Source organism: Myotis lucifugus, unplaced genomic scaffold (genome assembly GCF_000147115.1).
Source record: "Myotis lucifugus unplaced genomic scaffold, Myoluc2.0 scaffold_10, whole genome shotgun sequence".
In the NCBI taxonomy this organism is placed as follows: domain Eukaryota; kingdom Metazoa; phylum Chordata; class Mammalia; order Chiroptera; family Vespertilionidae; genus Myotis; species Myotis lucifugus.
In genome coordinates, this window is record NW_005871058.1 from 1,946,825 (window position 1) to 1,956,465 (window position 9,641).

General features: G+C 38.1%; 1 protein-coding gene across 2 annotated transcripts in view; it reads left to right on the forward strand.

Annotated features, from left to right (window-relative positions):
* Positions 1–2,244, forward strand: part of GNPTAB (N-acetylglucosamine-1-phosphate transferase alpha and beta subunits) — a 58,712-nt gene extending 56,468 nt beyond the window's left edge. For both annotated transcript variants that reach the window (XM_006084083.3, XM_023749867.1), the window contains exon 21: positions 819–2,244. In XM_006084083.3, the coding sequence (XP_006084145.1) occupies positions 819–896 (78 nt within the window). In that variant the 3' untranslated portion in view covers positions 897–2,244. The remainder of the gene's footprint in view (positions 1–818) is intronic.
* Positions 2,245–9,641: the final 7,397 nt, after the last annotated feature.

The window sequence follows — 9,641 nt, forward strand, 5'->3', positions numbered from 1 at the left end:
GTCCCAGGTTCGATTCCGGTCAAGGGCATGTACCTTGGTTGCGGGCACATCCCCACTAGGACATGTGCAGGAGGCAGCTGATTGATGTTTCTCTCTCATCGATGTTTCTAACTCTCTATCTCTCTCCCTTCCTCTCTGTAAAAAATCAATAAAATATATATTTTTTTAAATTATTGATTTTTAGAGAGAAAGGACTTGAGAGGGAGAGAGAGAGAAAACTCAATGTGAATGCAAAACATCTATCGGCTGCCTCCCACACGCTTCCTTCACCCTTGCACCAGGGATTGAGCCCCACAAGCCTGGGCATGGCCCTGACAAGGAATTGAACCAGTAATCTTTCGGTGCACAAGACGATGCCCAACCAACTGAGCCACACCAGCCAGGTTTTTAAAAAATGTTTTAAGAATTCTGTCTTGCATTGTAGTCATTTTCAAGCCTGGAGACAGTGTCTTAATGGCTAAACAGAGCCATTTTCCTTCAACGGAAAGACTTGCCAGACATCTTGAAAATAAGTATGCTTGGTAATAGCTGTGTAAAAATCTGTAGCTATAGGTCTTTAAAAAGTGAAGCTTAGACCAAAATAATTTTAATCCTTATGGATTTAAATATCTTGTGGGCACATATCTAGGTATATTAACCCTACAAAGTGAAACAAAAGTAGGGGTTGGTTTTGTTTTGAGGGAGGAATAATGAGACTAATTTGTTGTCTGTTTTTTATGTATAAGACTATGGACATAGTTAAGGTCATATGACTCTCAGAAAATTTAAAGTTTGTCAATTTGGAAATTAAAGTTTATTTTCTGTCTTTCATCATTCAGTTAATTGCCCTTAAGCGGAAGATATTTCCCAGAAGGAGAATACAGAAAGAAGCAAGTCCTAGTCGGATCAGGGTATAGAAGATCTTCATTCGAAAGTCATCTACCTCGGCATTCACTGAGCATTTTAAAGCTTGGCAAAACAGAGATGTCTTCATGATGTGAAGCTAAGCCAGCCAGGCCTGAAGAAGGAAAAACATCCAGGACAATACTTGTTTTGTGATGTGAGTATAGCCTGCTGACCAGGGATGGTGAACATCTGTGTGTTGAGCAGTTCTGAACTGGTTTTACTTTTAAAGCATTTGCTCATGGACCTGTCATTCATTTAATGAAAAGGCTCACTGACAAGAGACAGCTGCCAAGTTCCCACGGCAACCACTGTCAACTACAACATGAGAAGCCTAGGCCAGCTTGGGATTGCTGGGAGATTGGGAGAGACCCCAGTGTTTGCATTCCAAAGCCTTTGCTGTGGTTCTACAGTTTTGGTCTGTGTTTCTTTTTTCATTTATCATTTTTAAAATCAAGTTAGCTACTAAGTTAGCTAGTAATTCTTGCTTCTGAAAATAATGAATTGGGATATCTAAACATGTTTTTAATCAGTGTTATTTAAATAATGCAGCAATATCACCTCCTACTGGCAATATCTAAATTATTAATTTTATTAATGTTTAAGACTATTAAGTGGTCTTAAATGACTTACAACTACTGACAAGCTCAATGACTGACCTCTGGAATACTTTGTCCTTGTTTCCTCTGTCCCCTAAGAATACTGTGATTTCATGCGGAGGTCTAATTGTAAAGGGCTAGACTTAAGTAGCAGAGCTACTTTTCAGATGTAATTATGTTTTGGAAATGTACATATTTGAACAGAAGTGACTCATTTTAGAAATGAGTACTGCTGATGGTACTGGCCTTACAGTGTTGTCTTTTTTAATAGCCATCAGTATATTCCAGTTGATTTTATATAATGCAGGGATGAGCAAACCTTTTCTGTAAAAAGCCACATAGTAAATATTTCAGGCCATATCTGTTTCTGTTGCATTTTCTTCTTTGTTGTTTAGTTTAAAACATTTTTTTAAACTGTAAAAATGTCAAAACCATGTTTAGCTTACAGCTGTACAAAACCAGACCACTGGCTGGATTTGGCCCCAAGACCATTGTTTGCTGACCATTGGGATAGGGAATTGGAATTTTTATGTATGGGTAAGCCCTGACATTCAGCCATATTTTATTTATATCATTATGCAGTGGATTTCTGGAGACCAGATTCCATGTGTCTTTTTGAACTCTGGCAGATATTTTAGATCAGGATCTCAACAGTATTCTTTCAAAATGACACACATATTTTGTAAAAAAGAACTTGTGATGTAAATATTTTGTTTGTGCTGTAAGTTATGTATTTCAAAAACTAAAGTCTCATAACAATTTATATTTTGTCCGATGCTTTGATTTTTAAATCTTTAAGGAGTGAGTGTATTGTATCGAGATTCGGTAGTCACTTGAATGCTTAGACAGCGTATCAGGGTATGTGAAAATAAGTGGAAAGTAATGTAAGGCCACAGTAGTATTATAACATACTGGAGAATGTCATTTTATAGGGGGGAAATAAGTTCTAAATGGGATTTATCGTATGGTAAAAATTTAGGGGCTATCTGGAGATCATTTTAATATTTTTTAATTGATTTTAGAGCAGTGATGGCGAACCTATGACACGCGTGTCAGAGGTGACACGTGAACTCATTTTTTTGGTTGATTTTTCTTTGTTAAATGGCATTTATATATATAAAATAAATATCAAAAATATAAGTCTTTGTTTTACTATGGTTGCAAATATCAAAAATTTCTATATGTGACACGGCACCAGAGTTAAGTTAGGGTTTTTCAAAATGCTGACACGCCGAGCTCAAAAGGTTCGCCATCACTGATTTTAGAGAGAGGAAGGGAGAGGGAGAAATAGAAATATTGATGAGAGAGAAACATCAACATTGATTGGCTGCCTCCTGCATGCCCCCTGTTGGGTACTGAGCCTGCAACCTGGGCATGTGCCCTGACTGGGAATTGAACCCGTGACTTCTTGGTGTGTGGGTCAATGCTCAACCACTGCGCCATACCAGCCGTGCTGGAGATCATTTTAAAAATGAAAAATTTATTCTAGAAAGATAGAGAAATGATCCTTTGGGTGTGGTGGAGATGTCTGTGGTTTGGTAAATATATCCACATCTAATTAAAAGTTTAATAGATAATGGGATTGGTCATAGAGTATTCATAGAATTATTCATCTAATGATTATGTAGAATCCCTAAGGATAGAGGAGCTTTGGAAGTTGATGAGTAATCAAATGGTTTCAAAATTCTTAAAACCTCAGAATCATTTTAGTTCAAATGACATTTTGTTGAAGGCCAGTATGTAATACAGAAGAAGGGAAGCTGCTCGTGTTGCTTGACCCCAAGGTGGTGCCTCCAAACTCCCAGGCCTCACAGGCAGAGTTTCAAAATTGTCTGGACCAGGCCCAGCATCTTATCATGAGGCTACTAGGGTCATGGAGATCATGTGACTTGCCCAAGGTCTGACAGCCAGTTAAAGACAAAGGTGGATTGGTGCCCAGGTTGTCTGTCTCTTTTTTTCCATCCCCTCCAGGCCATGTTGAGCCCCCATGACATAATGTCACAAGCAGGTAAAACACCTACTCTCTGCAGTCAGACTTCCAGGGTTTGAGTCCTGGACCCTGGACATTGTTTGCTATGATTCAGTTTTCTCTTTTAAAACATGGGAGGCAACACTGGTGTCTAAAGGAAATGGCATGTGTAATATACCATGCACAGTGCTTGGTAAATGTCAGTGATGATGATGGAAGACGTGAAAACTTGTGTGAAGGATTGTTATCCAGGGCAGAGGTGAGGTTTTTAGTGCAGTCAGGATAAAATGATTACATTGCCCTTAGCTAAGTGAGACATTTTTTTATTAAAATTTTTTTTTTTGCCTACTTAATTTTTCAAAAGTGTTTTTATTAAGATTATTTCTACACATACACAAAGTATGCAAATAAATAACTGACAAATCAAGGATCTAAAAGGAAAGTCTAATCAAAATTCAGATCAAAACATTTAAGAGAGAAACAGCATCAACCCCACAAAAATTTCTCTAGAGTATAAAAAAGAGAAGGAAAACACACTTATTCCTTGAGGTCAATACAACCCCACACAAAAACCTGGCTCAGTTACCACAAGAAAGGAATACCATAGGCCATCTACCTTATGAATCTCAAATGAAGCACTAGCAAGCCAAATTCAGTTATTCCCCAAAGGAGCAATTCTTTATGATTAAGGTGAGTCCACTCCAGGAATGCAAGGTTGGCCCAGCACTTGGAAAGTCAGTGCAATTCACATGACCAGGAAAAGAGAAATTTCATGATTATCTCAACGGACCTTTCTTTAAAAAAAAAATTATTATAAAACTTTTTTAAAATGTATTTTTATCGATTTCAGAAAGGAAAGAAGAAGGAGAGAGAGAGAGAAACATCAATGATGAGAGAGAATCATTGATCGGTTGCCTCTTGCACACCCCACACTGAAGATCGATCCTGCAACCCAGGATATGTGCCCTGACCGAGAATTGAATTGAACCGTGACCTCCTGGTACACAGGTCCACACTCAACCACTGAGTGACACTGGCCGGGCAAAACTTAAAAGTAATCTAGCACAATGACTTCCCATCTGTTCAACAGTGACTAAGATTTTGCCACATTTGTTTGCTCTATCTAGTCTTTTTATTTATTTGTCGATACTTTTAAAAAATATATATTTTATTGATTTTTTACAGAGAGGAAGGGAGAGGGATAGAGAGTTAGAAACATCGATGAAAGAGAAACATTGATCAGCTGCCTCTTGCACACTCCCTACTGGGTATGTGCCTGCAACCAAGGTACATGCCCTTGACTGGAATCGAACCTGGGACCCTTGAGTCCGCTTTATCCACTGAGCCAAACCGGTTAGGGCTGTTGATACATTTTAAAGTGAATATCAGACTTCCTGGAAACGGGAGTACAGAGCCTCAATTGTTGGGAGATGACAGGGCTTTTGTCCAACAAATTTCTCCTTCCCATGTGCATTGCTTATAGCTACATCTTACTGAGCACATTCTATGTGCTAAATGCTTCATGTTCATAATCTCATTTCATCTCATCACATCCCCATTTTACCATGGAGGCCTAGCTAGTTTAAGTGCCTTGCCCGAGGTCTAATTATTAAGTGGCAGCTCCAGCCTTTAACCTAAATCATTCCAAAATTCACACTCAGCCACTAAGATTCACTTGGATTTGCAAGGAACAAATCTAAGGTAGCCTGCTTAAGAGAGAAAAAAAAAACAAGGACGGGTGAAGGAGACAGCTACCCTGCCAGGACTGTCACTCAATATGGCCTATCCTTGCCTCTTCGTGCCTGCGTCAGCTTTTCTCCCCATAGGGGGGTTATAGCAGCTCCTGGCTCACATCCCCCAAGAAGCAGGAAGCATCCTCCCTGGTGCACATGAGTTACTCTGATTGGCTTAGTCTGGTTCTGTGGCCAGGGGGATGGAGACTTCTACCAAAAGAAGGGAGACGGGATGCTGGGCTGACCAAAAACACCATAGCTTCACAGAATAAAGATTGGGTGCATGTGGAAGACTAAATTTCTAGATTAATTACTCAAGTTGAAGGTAAGCTGCCATACTGAAAGCAATTAGAAAAATCAAACCTGGTGATTAGAATACAGTGAACCTTATAAAGTTTTCATTGTTGAAAGGATTCAAAGAAATGTTTGTAAAGCATCAGTACATTACCTGCCACATAATAAATACTCTATAAGTGGTTCACAATTGGTTCCAAGTTATCTTTCTGATCTTATACTTTTCCTCCCCTGCCAGTCTCACCCATGGCCACACACTGGGCCGGCCACATTGCATTTTCCCAAACACACTATGTACTTTTATGCCTCTATATCCTTTCAAATGCTGTTATTATTGTTTGACCTGTCCTTTCCTTTTTATCTGTTAAACTTCTCATATCTCAAGGTCCATCACCAGTAGTTCATCTACTGAGAAGTTTTCTAAGAGACTGACTATATCACCTGGAGTCCTTTAAGACAGTGAATAAGGAAATAAGGGATGGAATGTTTAGGCTTTCAAAGGACCTTAGCAAGATTCTACACCTCTGGTTACTAAAGAAGATGAAAAAAACTTTTTATCAGAAATCCAGGTAGAGTAAATAGGCGATGATCTATATGGAGGATTAGTAACGATGTGGTCTTCTAAGAATTAGCACTGAGACTTGAATGAGGCAGTCTGAGAGTGATCAAAGTCAATAAAACACTGAAGCCCTCATTTTCCACATCTTCTTTTTTTTTTTTATCCTCACCTGAGGATATGTTTATTGATTTTAGATAGAAAAGAAGGGAGTGGGGAGAGAAACATTGTTAAACCTGAAACCTAAGTATGTGCCCAACCTTAATGATGTACGGGGACAATACTCACCCAACTGAGCCACCTGGCTGAGGCTTTGCTTGCCAGAGCTTAGATAAAAGAGGTAAAATATATAATTAAAAACAAAATTTTCCCTAACCGGTTTGGCTCAGTGGATGGAGTATCGGCCTGCAGACTGAAGGGTCCCAGGTTCTATTCCAGTCAAGGGCATGTACCTTGGTTGTAGGCATATCCCCAGTAGGGGGTGTGCAGGAGGCAGCTGATCCATGTTTCTCTTTCATCGATGTTTCTAACTCTCTATCCCTCTCCCTTCTTCTCTGTAAAAAAATCAATAAAAAATATATTAACAAAAACAAAATTTGCAGAGTAAAAGTCAAAATATTTGTTTACATTATTTGGGGGGAAATGCATGCATAGAAAAAAAGAAGAAAGGGTAATACAGCAAATTTAAAATTGCATATTATCTCTTGATAATGAAATTATGAGTGGGAATTTCATTTTTTTCATAAAATTTATCTTCTAAAATTGATTTACAATGAATACTTATTACTTTTATAACTAGAATAACAATTTAAGAGTAAATATTAGGTGAAATTTTAATAACCCATATTAAATTTTTAGTGGAAAGTAGACTTTTTTGTTAGCCAACCTCAGGAAAGCTAAACTTTGGCTCCATTTTAAGAGACTCCATGTGATGAAATAGTCGTTCTAATTCTTGTGTTTTTATTTTGTTGGAGAAGGATTAAATTTTGAAACTTGAACATAGATGATTTCTCTGTTGGAACTAGAAAAGTAAAAAAAAAATGACATAACCCAATCTTGATTATTCCTGGGGTAGATCATTCATATCTTTTGTTCCTTATTTTCTTTCTGTTTTTCACATTTTTAAGTTTCCTAACATTTGAGAAAATAAGGCGATGGTGTTAGTAAGTCACCAGATGGAGATGTTGAGCTGTCCTTGTTAATGTAAAATGAAGGTAGTGGTTCCAAACTTTAGGAGGTATGAGAATAACCTGGAGAATTTATTTAAATGTAGGTTCCCAGTCCCCACTTTCAGAGTTAATTTGGTAGGGCTTGAATGGGGCTTAGGAATCTGAATTTTAACATAGCTTCCCCACTTTATTCTCTGCAAGTGATCTTGATACAAGCTGATCTGTGAACCACACTTTCAAAAACTCTGATATTTGAAGCTATGTGCATATATTAAAACATCTAGAGAAATGTTACAAAATGAGAAATAAAAAGGAATAAAGCTAAGTCCTGGGGAACTGCAAGTCCTGCAAGAGGCCCCCGAGGGAGGAAGCAGAATGATAAGAGAATGAGAATGTGTAGCTAGAGAAGCCAAAGGAAGACAGAATGGAGGAAAAAAAGAGTAGTCAACAGTTTTGACTCTTGCCAAGAGTCAAATGTGATGAGGACCAGAGAATGTTCACTTGATTTAGCAATAGGGAGGTCACCAGTCACTTTAGAGCAAGCATGTCAAACTCAAAGGCTAACGTGGGCCAAATAAACAAGGTTTAAGTTTATGTGGGCTGCAAAAAAACAAAAGCTTCAATTTTCATAGAAACGTTGGTTTATTTCGATAGAGACATGCTGAATACAAAGGGCTGAAATAAATGAGTAATCGTTAACATAAAATAATAGAACATTTTAATAAAAATTAATATTTTTTCTTGAACATTAACTTACCAGACACTGAATAATTGCACAAATTAATAAGCGTAATGCAAATAAACCTATTTTTCTTGTTCTCCGAAAGCAAAATATTTCCTGTTGCACACACCAAGTAAGTCAGTACAAGAGTAATGACATGGCAGTTGCTAAAATATTCACTGCTAGTATTAGTGGAGAGAAATGGTGTGTCTACGTGTAAGGCACATAAGGGAAATGAATGCAACATGATTATAGCAATCAGTTATTAGCGAACATTGTAGTTCGTTATTAATAATTATGTATAACAGGATATTGTAAAAATTAAGTTATGAAATTTTTATTAAAATGTTTCTTACATACCATTATATTGGCTGGGCTGCAAAAATATTCGTTGTGGGCCACATGTGGCCTGTGGGTGTTTGACATGCTTGCTTTAGAGGGAGCACTGTTTTGAAGAAGTGGGAGGGGGCAAAGTTGGTTTAGAGTGGTTTAAAGAGTACATGGGAGAAGAGGATATTGAGGCAACTAGCTTAGATAATTCTTTCTAGAAACTTTGCTAAGAGAAAGATATAGGGGAACAGTAGCTTTTGGAAATAAGACTCGGGAACTGTTTTAAGTTGTGAGAGATTTGAGTGTTTGTAAATGTAATGGGAGGGATAGAAAAAGAGAAAAAAATAGTGGGTAATGTAAGATTCTTGAAAGATAAGAAGCCATGGAACTCAGAATAAAGGAGGAAGGACATCTCTCCTAGTCTAAAGGAGGAAAGAATAGACAAACATGCAGGTAGGTTCTAGGTTTGATGGCAGAAGACTTGGCAGTTTTAGTCTGAACTACTTCCTCAGAAAAAATAGGAAGAGGGTCAAATATTAAGCATAAAGGGAGGCAGGTTTGAAGTTTGAGTAGAGTAACAAAGGCTTAAAATGGTAACTGGGGAGAGTGAATTGGTTAGAAGGAAATGGGAGAATCTGGGATGATGTTGAAGGCCCAGTTGAGGCTATAATTCATAAACTTAAAAGTGCTACATGTTTGCTTCATTTGGGTAATTTTCTCCAGAGTCACTAGGGTGGGCACAGAGAAAGATAGTTGAATGTTTGCAGAAATAACATTTTGCCAAATGCAATGAAAGCGCAGGTTTCTATTTACAAGAAACTGACTGAAAGGGTGGAATTTGAATCTAAGACAAGGTTGGGGACTCACTGAGAAGGAAAAGTAAAAAGGTCATGGATTGGAAGTTGATGAGACTGGCAGATGGTTCGAGTGGGGACAGATGAGACTAAGTGATCTAGAAAGGTGGGAGGTACTGGTTTAAGGACAGGATGCCTAAAAGAGGCATTTTGAAAGTTGACCAGCTTCAGGTGTGGCCATAGAAGTTGGGGGACTTTGAATGGAGTGTAGAGGCAGGTCGTTTCAGATGAGGACATTAAGGAACTGAGGGCAGGAGTTGGGGTGAGAAGATTGTGCCAGATGCCAGCGTGTTCAGTGAATAGACAGGAGGCCAAGAGGTAGATATCAAGACTGCTTTGGACATCTACCTCGAAGATTAATTTTCCAAATTATACTTTTATTCTTTCTAACTGTGATGGCAAAAGTGTCACCTAGTTATGTATAATCTTGTACTTTCCAAACTTTCTAAGGAAGCTCCTTTGTGTTGGTGAGCAGAATTATAGGGGGGATGCAACAGAAGCATGAGAAAGTTATGTTGATGACAGAAGAAAGTG